Source organism: Branchiostoma floridae, chromosome 19 (assembly GCF_000003815.2).
Source record: "Branchiostoma floridae strain S238N-H82 chromosome 19, Bfl_VNyyK, whole genome shotgun sequence".
Classification (NCBI taxonomy): domain Eukaryota; kingdom Metazoa; phylum Chordata; class Leptocardii; order Amphioxiformes; family Branchiostomatidae; genus Branchiostoma; species Branchiostoma floridae.
The window spans coordinates 9,055,389-9,073,811 of NC_049997.1; the positions used below are offsets into that span (position 1 = coordinate 9,055,389).

The window sequence follows — 18,423 nt, forward strand, 5'->3', positions numbered from 1 at the left end:
ATATCTAGAGCACCCCTTTACCAAATTTTGGGCTCATTTGGTTGTAAAACGAGGGAACAGGAGCCAAAAATGTCCAATTTTTGTCTAAATATGGCCATAAAAATGCAATATTGAGCATTATGTTGTACTGTATGGAAAAACTGTTATTGAATTCATGCGCACAAAATTGAAGGGCACTTGTATACCAAATTTCAGGTCATTCGGTTGTAAAACGAGGGTACAGGAGGCAAAAATGTGCTTTTTTTGTCAAAAAATGGCCAAAAATCGCAAAATTAAGCATTTTGTTGTACCGTATACCAAAACTGCTATTAAATCTGGGTGGGCATATGATCAGGGCACCTCTGTACCAAATTTCATGTCATTCGGCTGTAATACCAGGGTACAGGAGCCCAAAATATACATAAAAATTGACAAAAACCTCAATAAAATCATTTCAAAGGCAGATATGAAAAAAATGAAAAAAACACCTAAGGGTATTGGCTTACTCTACCTTTGTGCCAAATTTCAAGTCAATCGGTTAAAAAACGGCGGAGTTGATTCGATTTGAAGATTTGGCAGGAGAAAGAAAGAAAGAAAGAAGAAAGAAACATTACGAATACAATATATTTCACCATACCTATGGTATGGCTGAAATATAAAAATACTAAAACAACATCGCAACCAGCGATATCTTGGGATAAAACTGAAAGACTTATAAAACCGTATTCAAAAATGTAATATAACAGACTTCGTATAGCTTAAGTAATTTTCCATTCGTCAATGAGTTAACGTTTCTTCTACACACGTGGAGGTTTGTATTTGTGTAGGTGCAAAGGTGTAATGAGTTCGGTGTGGGACCTAGTCTGGATGTAAAAAGAGAAGAATTTGGCCAGATAAATTGCCATGGAATTTCAGTCAGCCTTTTGCAGTTTATCCGCCGGCTAGACAGTTCACTCCTAGGCCAAGTAACTCCTACTAGACTTTTATTCCTAACTTGGCTAACGTCCCCTGTTACTCTATTCGGCTAGGCCGAAGTCTGGTAGAGACTAGATGGGACCGACGTCATGGTTCCGTATTCCGTACACCTGGATGGACGTATCGGCTACACGACCCCTGCACGGTGGGTTTGGCTCGGTCCTTCAAGTGTGACCAACAACAGCAGCTCTTCATACCTCACCTTTGTGCTTTGTACTGTAATTCATGCCCTAATTGATGTTTGTCATGTAACGTGATGATTGTAATTGATGTTAGTGCAAATTCCTGCCGTGTGAACAGTTGACATTCAGTGAGTTCTGACTGATGACCCACGAACGGAGGCTGGTATAGAGATCTTGGGTATACGGTTTTGTGCATCGTTTGTACGCGGTTTTTACACGCAAAGATATATATTTTTATACACAATACATTTATCTTGAGCTCCATTTCTTAATGATGGTATTTCCAACACAGCAAATATATTTAGATCATGTATTATGCAGCTTTCTGCCCACTAGGATGGAACTAGGTAAGATTAGGTAAACCATGTATTGTAAGCTTCATATACATGTATGTCTTTTCATTCACAATTACGAAGCGAGAAGTTTAATCTATGTACATTGTAGATGAAGTAGGATACCATATTATTGTATCACTATATAACAATTTTATTTCTACTTTATCATCACGACCTGTACGTAGCTTGTAATGTAAGAGCAAAAACGTGCAATAAAGTTATTTTATTTACTCAGTAAAAGTAACAAGGTTGGAGCTGTTTCTTTCTTCCTTTATTTTTCTTAAAACTCCCCACACGTGCGGATAGGGACAGAGAACAGGCTAAATATCTTTACTAACTCTCATTCTATTATCCCAGCTTTCTGCAGTAAAACAAATAAGCCTTAAATGTGGACTTTAGATATCCTTCATTTTCTTTTAGATGCGAGATGTAACCAAAACAAAATCATAAGAGATGTATGTACTTCTAATAATAACGTATTACGTATTACAAGTAGATTGATTGCAATTTGAACGTAACTATAACGCAGACAGCATGTGTATATTCATATTGAGGTTTATTCCAGTTTTATCAGGGTTACAAATGCAGAGGAATCCTACATACTCTTCTAATCATGGTGTAGTCCCAGTGTTCAAAATTAGTTACCTTTCCCATTCATTAATCATTGGCTTGAATACCTGCGATGGTAGCGGGTTTTTGTTAGTTTGACTTTGAATGCATTTGTGGAGGCAAGATTTGTACAATGTGTTCCCTTATTCCAACATCTGTACAACTAATGTATTTCGAAAAATAGGCTACGATAGAAGTATCGGGCATATGATCTTTGGTACACAGATTTATTTTACGTCTTTTGTCTTTCACCAACTTTGTAGCTTCTGTTGAAAGTCTCCTCAGTCTTTCACGTTTGGCAAACAACAGCTCTTTGTGTTTACTATGTGATTTGTACTGTTTTAGTCAATCAATTAATCCTTCGCTTAAAATACTTTGTACTGTAGGTTGATACATTTGTCAGAGTGTAATGTTCCACGTAGAGGCATCACTCGTATGGATCGTGGTTACATCAGATTTAGCCCTTGTCCGTATCTCTTGGGTCAGTTTGCAGATGGCTCCTCTAAATAAGTTACTTTTCACCAGCATGAAAACATAACAGCTAGCCTGGCATTCAACAGCTAGGTCTATATTTTGTGTGTTAAAGAAGCAAAAAAAGTATTCAGGTGGTTATTCAGAAGTAAAAACAAAATCGTGCGACGCTCAAAAAGTTTGCACATCGCAAAACGCAGATCGCTGGCTAAATAATTATGATTTATCTGAATTTTAAAGCGATAATCGTGCGAATTACGGGGTTATATGTATATATATCAAGTTAATGCTATCATAGTTGCTGCGCACCATGTATATGAGTGTGACGTAAGGTCGAAGAACTCTATACATACTCTTTTAACTATGGTGGAACATCGACTATCATAATTCCACCGTGTGTCATAATTCCGCCACCTCAAAAAGACGTTAGTAAAGAGGTCTTCCCATGATTGTCTTGAACACCGAATGTTAAATATCCTAAATATAATACAAGTCAGATATTTAGGTGTTGAAAACAATCTTGAGAAGGCCTCTATAACAACGTTGTTTTTTTTTTTTTTTTTTGAGGTGGCGGTATAATGGTACCTGGTGGGATTATGCGAATGTATGTTAGTCCCTGTGCACAAATAGTGATGCAGGCTTTTGGGCAACTTTCTATTTATCAAACGCTGGCTTCATTACACGTGGTGGTAGAGACCTCTTATTTGTGTTGGCGTGTATTTGTGGAGGTGGTATTGGTCTTAACTGGTGTTTGTAATACCTTTGAGGCTTTGACGACATTATTTGAGTTTGCTTGAATGTGCTAATACTTGTAAAATACTTGTAAACCATAGAACTCACGTGTGTTAAGACTGGTTATTGGGTACACGTTTATCTATGTTTACCTCTTTTACGGGAGTAGATTTTCCAGCGCATTTGTAGCTCGTTTCACGTTTGGCAAACGACAGCTCTTTGTACCCCACCCTTGTGCTTTGTACTTCAGATTGATGCCCTTGTAAGTGCACATTCCATGTGAAGTGTCTGAATATTTTTGACAGAAAATACTGGACTCTGAGTAACGATCCCAGGCATGATAAATTAAGACCCAGCTATACGGCATTGTGCATTCTGTGTCTTGGTACTGTACACACACACACACATACATACATACATACATACACACACACACACACACACACACATACACACACACACATACACTCACACACACACACACACAGACACACTCACACACACACAGAGGAAGGTCAGAAAGTCGAGAAATGCATCAAGATGTACATCCATTACTTGCGTCAAAACTCTGAATGGCGTTAAAACTTAAAAGAGTACTAATGAGCATTGACACAAATCGGAATGTGCCTCAACCGGTTTTTCTTGTACACAGTGGACAGACGATATGGGCAAGTTCACGTTACCGGAAAATCTCACCTGCTCTTGTCCGGCTGAACAATAAACAATACGAGAAAGAGTGGGGCCATTGGTGCACGAACGCTAACGAAAACGTAGCCTTCTTTGTGACGGAAGGTAAAAATCCCACCTGCTCTTGTCTGGCTGAACAATAATAAACAATACAAGATAGAAAGTTGGAGGGGGGCATTGGAGTGTACGAACGCTTAGATTTTAAACGAAAACGTAGTCTTCTTTGTGACTGAAGGTAAAGATTGCAGGTTCTCAAATAACCGTCTTTAAGTTAGTACAAATACATGCGTATATGTATTATATATTCAAGCTGGTGTGTAACGCCGAAGGGCGGTTATACCGGCTATATAGATACAGATATATATTACTCCTTCCTAATACATCAGTTACGTTGGAGCTCTGATGCTTTTCAACAAAACAATCCCACTTTGGTTACGTTTGATTTGGGTTATTGGGATGTCCATTTGTGATACATGTAACGTTACATCACTACTCTTCCTGGAGTTCAGATTTGAAAAATACAAAATATAACAGAAATATACAACAAATTATGACTTTGACATGACAAAAAAAACATCAAAGTGATAGTCATATGTCAATCATGCTCTAATGTATACAACAAAATGTATTTGAATTAACAGAAAACTTGATAACCTTAACTCAGAAATTGCACTATGGCATTTTATACGCATTTAGCCGATATTTTCCGCTCACTCTTTTTTCAAACGTATGCTCAAAACCCCCCACACGTAGCCGCAAAATGGCTCGCGCCTTTTTCTGTGCATTTGTGTCTCTCTGCTGTCTAGTAGCGACAGCCGTAATTTTGCTCAACTTTGACGAGTGGAACACGTCATACAAGTTTAAGGGGTAAGTAGTTTCCTTACGTAGGTATGAATTGGGTAAGATTTAGGGGAAATTAAGGAAAACTAGTATCATGATGGTGAAAATGAGGAGTGACCTCTTTACTTAGTGTAGTGTAGTGCATATAAGTGTAGCAAAATGTCGTCTAGAAGTACCAACTATCATGTATCAGCTTATCAAGCTCATGGTCACTCAATCTAAAGTGGTCCCGTTGTCTTGTCATTGGAATGGAAATACAAATGTACAGTTTGTGAGTGTTGCGAAATATCGATGCTAACGTTGACCTTAAGGTGGGGTCACACCTGCGTATATATTTAAGTCCGTATGAGGCGCGCATGGGAGTATTTGCCTCAACCAGGCTCCACGTTGGAAAAATAATAGAAATTGGACAAACGTAAACAGGTAACATGTCAGACGACTTAGCTGGGTCGCTAACCATACTTATCGGTCAGCTAACTCATATGGCATGTTATGTATCTATATTTTTCCGATTTGTACTATTTTTCCCTCGACCTGTGGAGCCTGGTAGAGACTAAGAGCGTTATACGCAGCTCAAACGGACTTGAAAGATACGCATGTGTGACCCACATTTACAATGGAAGGTTACCTTGTCAAGCGTAACACCAGAGGCGACAGTTGCACATGGAGCGCTAGTCTTTCTATTTCAGCTAAGCGGCCGTAAGTTTTAATTTGATTGGAATGTGACCGAAAGCTCGTGTAGAATTTGAGTTGGACGTTTTGAATTTAAAGGCGTTTTGAAACTCCGGAAATCGGTCATGGCTTTGAACAAGACAATCCGAACAACTGTATACGAGTATGCAAAGGGGGGCCATTGAAAATAACCGCAAAAACAGAACAAGCGACGATAATATGTACATAACATATATAGCCTCCTTCGGTCAATATTGACCATATGCATGCTAAAATATTTTATTAATCCTATCGATATCAGTCTTACAGAGCTACATAGGGCACATCTAACATCTAAAATGTAACAACGTAACATAAAAACATCGGAAGTTGCGTTTAGGGACTGATTCTAATGACCGCCATCTCCACATGATATATTGGAGTATGTTTGGTGACATATTAACCTGTCCGCCCTTGTCAGCTTTATGGTTTACAGAAGGAAAGCCCAAACCTTGTGTAGTCTTGGGAACCACAAGAACAACGTGACTGCCAAGGAGGTCATCAGGTATGTCTTCATTTCACAATGCTATAGTAAGTCTAGCCCTGTTAGATTCAAGCTAGGGAGTCTAAACTCTGTCACATTAAAATGAACGAGTGTGTTTTATAGCTGCAGTACTTTCTTCTAGTCACATTATTTTAATTTAAAGATTAAGTTTTTAGTGAGAAACCGTGTTCACTACTTTTACACGAGGTAATGGTTGTCACAGTGATATTACATTATTTCACCAGTACATTTAGACCAAAATTATCCTCTTACTATTGAATTAATGTGATAGAGGGTGCTATCACATTTTCCACTAATAAACACAATATTCCCTCTTAATAGTGAATTAATGTGATAGGGGAAAATGCGATAGTACCCCTGTATTACATTAATTTACGAGTAAAAAAATTTAAAAACTGGTCTGAATTTGTGTCCACTAGAGAAAAAAGTTCATAGCACCCCTCTATCACATTAATTTACCAGTATATAGACAATTATTGAAATAAAAGTTCAACAACTTTTCCAACTATCACGTTTTTTTTTCAGGGCCAAATAAATATTATGATAAAAGTACTTTATAGTTATTTCTCATTTTCTGCATATGATGTTAGTATGCTATTGATTATCACACGGCGAATAAAGAGAAAAATTCTATATGATAAGCAGCTGTCAAAGTTCAACATAATCACACAAGCCGAAACGTGTTCAACAATATTGTTGACAATGCAAGAAAGGTAAATCCACGCCAGGTATAGAGATCGATATTGAAAAGATCAAATAAGACAATTTGGTCGCATAAAAATGTGTTGAAATTATCAAATTTGATTGAAAATTGATCTTGTTTAGGTCCGGAATACGGGACTAGTTCAACACACATGCACTGTACCGGTTGTCTTTGTTGGTTGCAATAATTTGATGAAGAAGGCATTATTTACTAGGAATATTACACGAAATTATGTATTGTGGACCATTATGATACTTTGACATCCTACCTTTTGAAAAAAAAAAAACATTTGTAAGCACATATTTCACACGTATTGTAATTAGAATATGGCCAATAGTATATCGTCAAGAGCAAACATGAATATACTATTCAACTTTTTTTCTCAGAAATTTGACCTTGAAACATTTCAAGACATCGGCAAATTTCGCCTACTTTTCGGATATAGAGGAAAACAACTTAAAATGTAGAAGAATGAGAAAATGCGTCACTCGAACACCAGTTCGTCACTACCGCACATGCGCAATCGTCGGCAATGGCGGGATTCTACTCAACAGCAGCTGTGGGAACGAGATCGATTGCCATGATTACGTCATCAGAATCAACATGGCGCCCGTCAAGAACTATGAGAAGGTAAAACTACATTAGATGTCTATTGGCTGGTTGCATCCACGTGACGATGACGTAAATTGAAATTTTCCACTTTAGAAAATGTCCATAATGTACCTTTGATTGACTGTCTACATTGTCGTTTTTTCTATTGTCGTTTCAACTTTTCTATTAATATTATTTCCTAAATGTAGAAAAGAAAATGATTAAAAACAACTCAAGGTTTGTGCATCTACATATGTACATTATGATACGTTGTTTTGTTAGATTATATGTTACATATTCTACTTTTACAGGACGTTGGAATGGGGACGAACATAACTTTCGTCAATTTCAGCCTTGCCAAAACCCTCCTAAAGAAACTGTCAGACAACACCACACGGGGAGAGGTTGTGGAACGTTTGTCGTCTGTGAATCATGGAATCATCAGCTACGTTAAACACATGCCAACGCAAGTCAAGAAGGCTCTTCAAGCCATAGACAGCAGTCTGGTACAGAATGGCATGAACGTCACAGTCACATACTCTTTAGACAACGTGCCAGTAAAAATGACTCGGTAAGACACTCTAAGACAGAGAGAAAATACAACGGTTACAGCATTCGTGTACAAACATTGAACCTTCAATAGGAATGTGGAGTACACAAGCACACAATAGTATTTTCTGTATTAAAAGCAGTCATTATACATATACTCAAGCAACTCGATATGATTTCGGAAAACGGTCAGACGCTTCAGACAGCATCCACCGTATTTCGTCGCTGGCGAAAGATAGTGGATGTTACATGAAACATCAGGCCGATTCCAAAATCATATCCAGTTGCTTGAGGAACTGCTTTTTTGTCTAACCTCGCGCTCCATTGACGTATATTTTCTGTTGTTTCCCTTCTATGACGAGAAACAAAGTCTCGATCACAATTTTACATCACTGTATGACATAATTCGAATCACACATACACACACACACAAACACACACACACACACACACACACACACACACACACACACACACACACACACACATATCATGAAAAAATCAAAACATCGCTAGAAGAAATAAACTTGTAAGGTAACTCTATCTTATCACTTCCAGCATACTACGCACCACTCTGATCCCAAAGTTGAAGTCCCCAACATCCGGGCTCATTGCCTACATCCTGGGAACGACGTTCTGTGACGTCATCAACCTGTACGGCTTCTACCCGTTCACCACGGACATGCGCAACAGGACGCTGTTTTATCATTACTATGATCATATTCCCGTTAATCACAGAAATAGGCATAACTTTAATATAGAATATGACTTTCTTACAACGCTTCACAACACCGGGGCTATTAGGCTGGTTTCAGACATATGTAAATGATTTTATATCCTATAATTTTCCACTTGGAGGCATCACTCGCATGGTTCGTGGTTAGATCAGATCTCAGCCCTAGTCCGTATCTCTTGGTCAGTTTGCGAATGGCTCCTCGAAATTAGTTTCTTTTCACTAGCATGAAAACATAACAGCCTGGCATTCAACAGCTAGGTCTATGTTTTGTCGTTAAAGAAGCAAGAAAATCGTTCAGGTGGCCATTCACAACTGAAAAACCGTGCGACGCTGGAAAATGTTCAATATCGCAGAACGCCCCGCACTGGCTAATCTTACCAACGATTTATCTTCATTTTAACGCGATTATCGTGCGATTTACGGGGTTCTAAATAAGCTATCGTAGGTACGTCGTACCATGTATGAGACAGTGACGTAAGGTAAAAAAAAACTCTGGACATACTGTTGTAAATATAGTGCAGTCTCTGTGCACAAACAGTAATGAAGACTTGTGGGCTAATTTCTATTTATCAAACGCTGGCTTCCGATTACACGTGGTGGTAGAGACATTTTATTTGTGTTGGCATGTATTTGTAGAAGTGATATTGCTCTTAACTGATGTTGGTGATACCCTTGACAACATTATTTGAGTTTGCTTGAATGTGCTAATGCCTGTAAACCATAGAACTCACGTGTGTTAAGACTGGTTATTGGGTACACGTTTATCTATGTTTACCTCTTTCACGGAAGTAGTTGATTTGCTAGCGCATGTGTAGCTCGCTTCACGTTTGTCAATCAACAGTTCTTTGTACCTCACCCTTGTTCTTTGTATTTCAGGTTGATGAATGTGCTAATGACTCCGTGTAAAGTGCCTGAATATTTGTAAATATTGTACATCTAAAGCAGTGGGAGACGAAACACATTTCATTTCCAAATGTTCATTCAACGAAACCGAAATAATCACTCTGTTTATAGAAGCCACAAAGACTTATCCCAACTTCCCCACATTGACAGACGAACAGAAAGCCACTTTTCTCTTGAAATCGCAGAACCCACAAATTTTAGAAAATGTGGGGCTTTTCGTCTCCCTCTGCTTCCAAAAAAGAAGTCAAACCCAACCTGTTTAGAAGTAGCCAACGCTAGTATTAGATTAGAATATTGTTTATGACTGTCCATTGTCACTATGTGTATACCATGTACTTGCAATTAGCCCTCGGGCACGAACTTGCAAATAAACTTCATTCATTATATTTGACAGAAGCTACTGGACTCTGAGTAACGATCCCAGGCATGATGAACTGAGACCCAGGGATAGAGATATCGGGTATACGGCGTTGTGCGTTGCGTGTCTTTGTACTTACCTTGGGGATTAAGACGTAGTGTTGACCTCCTAGTGGTATTCCCCAGGCAACGGTGACAGCACTTACACACACACACTCACGGAGAGACAGAGAAAGAAAGAGAAGTAGAGAGAGAGAGTGAGAGGGGTCAAAGATTGGGGTCAAAGCAAACCCTAAGACAGTTCTTAAGTATTTTAGACAAAGCGGAATGTGCCTCAACCTTTTTTTTTTCTTTTGCACAGCAGACAGACGAATTGGGAAAGTTCACAGTACCGTAAAATCCCACCTAGCTCTTGTCTGGCTGTACAATTAATACGAGAGAGAGTTGGGGGTAGGGTGGGGGTGCACGAATATATATATATATATATATATATATATATATATATATATATATATATATATATATAGAGAGAGAGAGAGAGAGAGAGAGAGAGAGAGAGAGAGAGAGAGAGACTCCTTTCTTAAACATCAGTTGGAAGTTTCTAAACTAATAGGAAATATAACAACAGAAACATACAACAAATTATGACTTTGAAATAAAACAAAACATAGGATTGAACTCAAAATAAAACTGATAGACATAAGTCAATATAAAATAAGATAAATCCGATTTATACAAGAAAATATCTAAGTATTTGAGTATCGTTATCTCAAATGATAACGTTAATTTAGAAATTGTACTATATTGCATCATATACGAGAGCCCAAAATTTCCATTCCCCCATTTTTTTAACGTATGCTCGAAATCCCTCATACCTATCCGCAAGATGGCTTCTTCGGGAAGGCGCGCCTTTCTATGTACCTTTGTGACTCTCTGCTGTCTAGTAGCGACAGCCGTAATTTTGCTCAACTTTTACGAGTGGAACCCTGTATACAAATTTAATGGGTAAGTAGTGACGATATGTACATAATATATGAATTTCGGAAAATATAGGATAACTAAGCTAAGGAAAACTTGTAAGGTCAAATTAAGGAATGGCGTCTTTGTTTGTGTAAGTTTTACGAGTGGAACCCTGTATACAAATTTATGAGGTAAATAGTGACGATGTACATAATATATGAATTTCGAAAAATATAGGATAACTAAGGAAAAACTTGTATGGTAAAATTGAGGAATGGCCTCTTTGTTTGTGTAACTTTAGTCAAGCAAGATGTTGTCTTGAAGTGCCAACTATCATGTATCAGCTAATCCAGTTTATTCTCCTTCAGGGTTAGGCTAGTTGTGTGAGCCCGGGACAATGGACCTGTTGTCCAGTTATTGGGATTAAAATACATTTTGTGAATGTCGTGAAATATCGATGCTTCACCTTACATGTAAAAATACCTTGTCAAGGTTAACACCAGGGACAAGGATTGTGTGACAGTGACTGCTAGCCGCCTGTCTCAGCCAAGCGGCTTTCAGTCTTAATCTAATTCATAGGGTCGACGGCTTAACTAAATTCTGATCTGGACGTGGGAAAATTTAAAAGCGTTTTGAAACTTTGAAAAATCAGTCATGGTTTTGAACACGACAATCCGAACACCTGTTCAAGTGTATGCGAAAGGGTTCCACAAACACGTATCTTCGCCAAATAAACAAGGATTATGGAGTGGTTTCGTTTTATTTATTTTAGATGATTTTTGTTGATTATATACAGTTTATAAATTTTACAATTCGATACAAATGATATGTTAAATAAAGATACATGTTACAAAATTCTTTGCAAGTTGTATGTAGATTGGCTTAGATATATTTAAGATATAGACTAAGCTACAACTAGGAACCATCTCCACTCCATGGGAGTATGTCATGGTAACATAGGTAACAAATTAACTTTGTTACGTTTTGTGGCTTACAGAAGGAAAGATCTACCCTCATGTAGTCTTGAAAACCACAAGAACAACGTGACTGCCCAAAAAATTATCAGGTATGTCTCCATTTATTAAGTCTGTAGCATTGTTCAAAGTTTCAGACCAGGGAGCCTAAACTTGACATACTAAGATATTACTTTAGGAAGAATCATTTGTAACCACGTAATTCACACGTATTGTAACCAGAACAGCAGTAGTATACTGTTTCATATACTAGTATATAATGTGTCATTCACTTTTTCTCCTAGAAATTTGACCAGGAAACATTTCAGCGCATCGACAAACTTCGTGTACTTCACAGACATGGAGGAAAACAACTCAAAATGTAGAAAAAAGAGAAAATGCGTCACGAGAACGCCGGTTCGTCACTACCGCACATGCGCAATCGTCGGCAATGGCGGGATTCTTCTCAACAGCAGCTGTGGGAACGAGATCGATTGCCATGATTACGTCATTAGAATCAACATGGCGCCCGTCAAGAACTATGAGAAGGTAAAACTTGATCTCTATTGGCTGGTTACATTCACGTGACGATGACGTAAATGTTGCTTGCCATGTTGGTTGCTTTAAGCTGAAGGTTACAAGGCAAATTTATATTCTACATGCATTTCAAGTTATGTTATGTTATGTCATGTTATGTTAGACTAAGTGTGGTATTGAGTCGAAGCAAAATTGAATGTAGAGTGTTGACAATTCTCCATTCTATTTAAAACAGTAACTATCGGCCATGGCACCATATACACCGGGGAACTGGCGAGTCATTTTCAACTGTTTTCAAAAAAGAAAGTCAAACCCCGCAATAGTAATGTAGGTTTTACAATCGTACTCGATATTCTGTATGACCATACAATCAGTTAATCTTCATATGTTAGAATTTAGATTATTTACCCGTTTTCAATCACTCCATGTATTCGATTTTGTTCACTTGCAGTTAGCCACATGGGCATGAATTTGTATTAAAACATTTCAATTAACCCTTAATTAGTCCACTCTTTTACAGGACGTTGGAAGGAAGACGAATATGACTTCCGTCAATTGGACCCTCACCAAAATACTCATGAAGAAGCTGTCAGACAACGACACACGGGAAGGAGTTGTGGACAGTTTATCGACTGTGAATCATGGAATTATCAGCTACGTTAAAGTAATGCTAGACGAAGCCAAAGAGGCTCTTCGAGCTCTGGACAGCAGCCTGGCACGGAGCGGCATGAACGTCACAGTTACATACTCTTTACACACTGTGCAACCAATACTCACACGGTAATTTATCTTCTTATTCATTTATAGTTTATTTCATGCACATGTCATATCATAACATAGAAAATAACAAATAAGACTGAGCGGTTGCGGGTATATGCAACACTGTTTTCTATAGTTTTGCACACACACACACACACACACACACACACACAAAGAGAAAGAGAGAGAAGACAGACAAATACACTTAAGCACAGAGAAAGAGAGACAGTCATACATGTTATTAAAACAAACCCGTTGAAATCACGTAACATTGAATAATTTTTATATACTAAATAAATGGGCAAGTAGATACAAGATGCATGTAATGGTCGTTCACCTTTATTCACATGGTAAACTATATTCGTTGTTTTTAAAAACGAAATATTCTGGGAAATCTAGTCGACGGACGTTGGTTTCAAATTGAAATATTTTCATGGCATTCCAGTCTGAAACAATGGTCTGTCGACTTGATATCCCCAAATACTCCTATTTTATGTACAACGGATAAAGGTTCCGCCGCGGATAAAGGTGAACTAGCGTTAATCTAGCCATAACTCTATAGAGACAAGAAGGGAGGACGGAGAGATGTGAAATAGACGTATCGATAGACAGTTACATCGATATATGCAGCGCTGTCTAATGCACAATTATTCTCTCATCACTGTCTAGTATGTTACGTGCAAAGCTGGTACCAAAACTGCGCGTTCCGACTTCCGGGCTCATCGCCTACATCCTGGGAACGACGTTCTGTGACGTCATCACCCTGTACGGCTTCTACCCGTTCGCCACGGACATGCGCAACAGGACGCTGTTTTATCATTACTATGATCATATTCCCGTTAATCACAGAAATAGGCATAACTTTAATATAGAATATGACTTTCTTAAAAAGCTTCACAACACCGGGGCTATCAGGCTGGTTTCAGACAAGTGTAAATGAATTTATATCCTAAAATTGGTACAAATTAACAAGTGAAACCATGTGTGCATTAGTAATGGTTCTTTAGGAGCTTACCGAATTCGTTAGTCTATTGTAGTCTAATTAGAAAAGACAGTGACCCCTTCATTGAGCCCCACCTTATTGTATGGAGGTTTTCTTATTCTATGTTGTTGGATTAGTAGAATTTTATATCCAATATTGTTTAATTAGTAGAATTTTACGATCTATTCTGTATTCCTTTTCTTATTAGTTAATAGTTGACCATACAAAAGCCACTGTAATTTTTTTGAGTGTCAATAAAGCTTGTATGTCGAGGCTGAGACATGTGTTTAGGGTACATATTTATTCTACCTCTTTTACGGGAGTAGTTGATTTTCTAGCGCTTTTATCGCCACTTGTTCAGCTTTCTCCGAGCAGTTGGAGCTCGCTTGTGTGTACACAGGAAACCCCCAACCTACCAAAGTACAAACAATCTCTTTAACCATCTCCGCAAATAAGATAAAAGAGACTCAGTAGCTACACCAGGTTTGGTTCGCCATTCTGACAATGTGAGTGAGTGATTTTTATTTAGTAACTATTCAAACGGATTCTAACATGGCGGCCTTAAACTGTCACTGTCAGGTGACCACATACGTACAAATACAGTCCAAGCTGTTAAAACAGACCACTCTATGTGGTTTGGTAGTCACTTTAGACAAGGTCATGATTGTGTCGATGGGGAAAATTGTATTCAATGTAGAACTAAACACTGGTCGCATTGGCTAAGTGGTCCTTTTCGTCACTTGTACAGGTTTGACTATACACTACGACAAATTGTTAACATACTCCAGCTAGATGATATAGAGTGACACATGTACACCCAATTTGTACTTCTTATTTGGTACTTCCTGAATGCATTCCGTATTAACAACAACAACAAGCTTTATTGACACGACAAAAAGTACAGTAACTTTTGTTTGGTCAAATATGAACTACAAAAAAGTGAATACAGAATTAATCTTAGAAATATACTAACTAAAAACAATATCGGATAATAAGAAAACCTCCATAAAATCAGGGCATGTGGCTAAACATGGGTGTCAATATCTTTTCTAATCCCAAAACAATCTTTTATGTATGTACCTATCTTAGCATTATGAGGGCTATCGGACCTAAAGATATAGTCAAATCTACTTCTATTGCTCCCGTTCTGCCTTTAACTGCTTTTGTCTTTATTTAGCCTGAAATAGCCAGCACTAGTTTTCGATTAGTCTTTTTTACAATAATACTTATCACTATCCATTGCCACGTGTATGTTCCGTATGTTTCTACTATGTACTTGCTATTTGCCTCCGGGCATGAACTTGCAAATAAACTTTCTTTCTTTAGAGCTGTACATGTTTGGCTGCACACTGCGACAAATGGTTAACATTCTTCAGCTAGATAAAAACGAGCGACACACACGGCAATGCTCTCCTGTTTCACCCTCTTTATCCAAGGAAACAAAAACAAACATTATATATATATATATATAATGTTGGATCCGTCACACTACTGCTGTAATTAACTTATCGTCTGTTTTGTCCTTTGTTTATTTTATTTTCAAATGTCACAGTGGTGATGTTGATATTAGCTAGAGTGCATTTACCACTGTGTCTTGTCTGATATGTATACCAATAAAAAAAAGCACTGCTGCTAATTTGTGCTTCGACTTCATCAGTTCCTTCTATATATTCTGTATGCGAAGGATTCGTCCTGCCTTAAACTGCGCCCGTTTACGTGCTTTTCTTGTCAACACCTGCTGTCACCAGCTTTCTCAACTCCGTCTCCAAATCCTTCTTCTTATCCAGAAGACGGTACAACATCGGACATGTTACGGCGGGGAAATTCTGTCCTTATCTGGCTATCTTAGCACATAGAAGAATAGATTATTCTAAATTCTGTTTATGATTGTAATTTCTCTCAGGGCCGAATAGATTCTCACTAAGAAAGCTCTGAATCAGAAAACTTGTCACGTATACGGACATTTTACCCCCGAACCATGCAGGTTTTGACCTCGACCGTGCTCGCGAATTCGTTGGATTCCGTAAGATTTCGTACGGAGGTGGTACTTACAACTTATGGATCTTTAAAGATTGACTAAGGTTTTTGCACGTAGACAGCACGCAGTTGCACGTACGGCAGGTTGTGACCTTAGCTTTAACTACGCACCATCATATGAAGGGGAGGGGGGGGGGTCTGAGGGCGACATGTAGATGCCCCAAAAGAGGGCCCAGGGTTAGAGGTATACGGTATTGTGTATTGTCTGTCTAGACTAGGGACTTACCACATATATTACACAGACACACACAAACATACACGCGCGCACACACACACGAACACACACACGCGCGCGCGGTGCGCGCACACACACACACACACACAATCACACACATACACACACACACAATCACACACAAACACACACACACACACACGATCACACACACACACACACAATCACACACACAATCACACACAAACACACAGCTGCGCGCACGCACAGACATACATACATACACACACACATATGCGCGCGCACCTACAATAAGACACCAGGTATATAGAGCTAGATAATATTCGATGTAGTTGTCAGAACTAGATCTAGATATGCATTAATTTTGATTAATTATGAAATCGTGTCAAAACATAGCTGAAGAGATAACGTGAGCTACAGCCAGGATAAGAAATTCAAAACATCACAGTACTGAAAGATCCACCTTGATCCTGTCTGTCAATTAACAATGCAAAAAGGGGGGGGGGGGGGGAACGCTACCGGTAATTATTACTGGTTTCCAAATAACGGTCTGACTTCAAATATCTGCTTATACTTCTTTCTTAACGATAACCAGTTACTTTGGAAATTTGATGCTTGTCAACAAAAAAAGTAATTAAATAAATTCTAATTAAGTAAGTCATCCTTTATTGGATCATGCATTCCAATTACTATTTTTATGCCCAATGTTTGGGATAAAATGTATGCCCAATTTGCCCGATAAACGCTAAATTTCGGCCGAAACGCGAGAAAAACATATCACAACAAAGCCCGGAACCATTGCTGCCGTCTTCGCCAAAATGAAGGATTCACGTGATCAAAATCCTGACTGATATATCATTTTTCAGAAGTGATGGTAGCAGTTCTAGACCTGCAATTTTCCCTAATGCCGCATGATGGTGCATGGCCAACTGGCCATTAAATATCCATTACGTAACCTGCGCAGTCTAGGTTGCGCTGACTAAGCTGCTGCTCAGATTGAGACGTGGCCAAAAAACCCAAATCGTACCCTCAAAATGGCTTCGCTATGCAAGTGCGTCTGTGCATTTGTGTCCCTCTGCTGCCTACTGGCGACAAGTGTAATTTTGCTCAAATTTGACGAGTGGGACTTGGCATACACATTTATAAGGTAAGTAGTGACTAGTCGCGACGTATGTATGAATTGGGGAAGATTGAGGAGAAATAAGAAAAATTGCTATATATGGTTGAAATGAGGAATGACAGCTTCTATCAGTGTCAATGGCGAAAGAGTGGTAATCTACAAGCAAAATATCATCAAACCAGGACAAGCAAGAACTGTCTTAGTCGCACGTAAAAGGTATAGCTAATGTATGGTGTTGTGCTTAAATCTACCGGGGAGCTTTCTTGGGGGAGCTTGCAGTTTTCGTTGGCTTTCACTTGCCCGCATATTACCCACAACGTTTCAGCCAACGTATTTGTCGTTTCTCTCATGAAATGTAAGCTTACTAGTGTTATCAAGAACTAAATAAATCAACATTCTTTATAAATTACATTGTTCTCCTAGCTGTGTCTATAAACTTAATTTGCTAGCTTGTTGATTTAAAGTGTAACTAGATCTTATCTTTCCATGTTTCTCTATTTTGCAACTTGAGACATTCGAACCAAAACAATGAATACACAACTAATTTCCGAGAGAAAAAAGTCTTACGATTTATTTATTTTGTTGTCTTCTAAGGAATACTTTTACGTGTTGTGCAATATCTAAAGCTAAGGGCACAACCCACCGTGCAAATACGTGCTGTCTACATGTGTACCAAAACTTGGTTAACCTTTTGGGATCCGTATGTAAGTGTTAAATACCGCCTCAGTACGAACTCGTAGCTATGGGGAATCCGACGGATTTTGGAGCACGCAGACACGCCCTAGAACTTAACGAGCAGGCAAGACTTTGTGTGCTATCGGGCTTTAGTTGTGTATTCATTGTTTTGGTTCGAATGTCTCAAGTTGCAAAATAGAGAAACATGGAAAGATAAGATCTAGTTACACTTTAAATCAACAAGCTAGCAAATTAAGTTTATAGACACAGCTAGGAGAACAATGTAATTTATAAAGAATGTTGATTTATTTAGTTCTTGATAACACTAGTAAGCCTCGG

The 18,423-nt window shown here is 38.4% G+C and overlaps 3 protein-coding genes across 4 annotated transcripts in view; all 3 read left to right on the top strand.

The window, feature by feature from the left end:
• Window positions 1-5,965: 5,965 nt before the first annotated feature.
• On the top strand, window positions 5,966-8,754 carry LOC118406433 (alpha-2,8-sialyltransferase 8B-like). Its single transcript, XM_035806487.1, has 4 exons — window positions 5,966-6,026; window positions 7,116-7,359; window positions 7,632-7,891; window positions 8,428-8,754. The coding sequence occupies exons 2-4, from the start codon at window positions 7,201-7,203 to the stop codon at window positions 8,696-8,698; spliced, it is 690 nt and encodes a 229-aa protein (XP_035662380.1). The 5' UTR covers window positions 5,966-6,026; window positions 7,116-7,200; the 3' UTR covers window positions 8,699-8,754.
• Window positions 8,755-12,106: 3,352 nt separating this feature from the next.
• LOC118407199 (alpha-2,8-sialyltransferase 8B-like) lies at window positions 12,107-14,078 on the top strand. Its single transcript, XM_035807623.1, has 3 exons — window positions 12,107-12,327; window positions 12,836-13,095; window positions 13,744-14,078. The coding sequence occupies exons 1-3, from the start codon at window positions 12,139-12,141 to the stop codon at window positions 14,012-14,014; spliced, it is 720 nt and encodes a 239-aa protein (XP_035663516.1). The 5' UTR covers window positions 12,107-12,138; the 3' UTR covers window positions 14,015-14,078.
• A 3,201-nt stretch (window positions 14,079-17,279) lies between these two features.
• LOC118406431 (alpha-2,8-sialyltransferase 8B-like) overlaps window positions 17,280-18,423 on the top strand; it is a 9,210-nt gene continuing 8,066 nt past the window's right edge. For both annotated transcript variants that reach the window (XM_035806482.1, XM_035806483.1), the window contains exon 1: window positions 17,280-17,436. In XM_035806482.1, coding sequence (XP_035662375.1) covers window positions 17,324-17,436 — 113 coding nt within the window. In that variant the 5' untranslated portion in view covers window positions 17,280-17,323. The remainder of the gene's footprint in view (window positions 17,437-18,423) is intronic.

Bases quoted from the DNA above. Each gene is read 5' to 3' on its own strand.
- LOC118407199 (XM_035807623.1), top strand. From the start codon at position 12,139: ATGGAGGAAAACAACTCAAAATGTAGAAAAAAGAGAAAATGCGTCACG. The intron at 12,328-12,835 runs GTAAAACTTGAT...ACTCTTTTACAG, and splicing joins CCGTCAAGAACTATGAGAAG to GACGTTGGAAGGAAGACGAA. The intron at 13,096-13,743 runs GTAATTTATCTT...ATCACTGTCTAG, and splicing joins GTGCAACCAATACTCACACG to TATGTTACGTGCAAAGCTGG.
- LOC118406433 (XM_035806487.1), top strand. From the start codon at position 7,201: ATGAGAAAATGCGTCACTCGAACACCAGTTCGTCACTACCGCACATGC. The intron at 7,360-7,631 runs GTAAAACTACAT...CTACTTTTACAG, and splicing joins CCGTCAAGAACTATGAGAAG to GACGTTGGAATGGGGACGAA. The intron at 7,892-8,427 runs GTAAGACACTCT...TATCACTTCCAG, and splicing joins GTGCCAGTAAAAATGACTCG to CATACTACGCACCACTCTGA.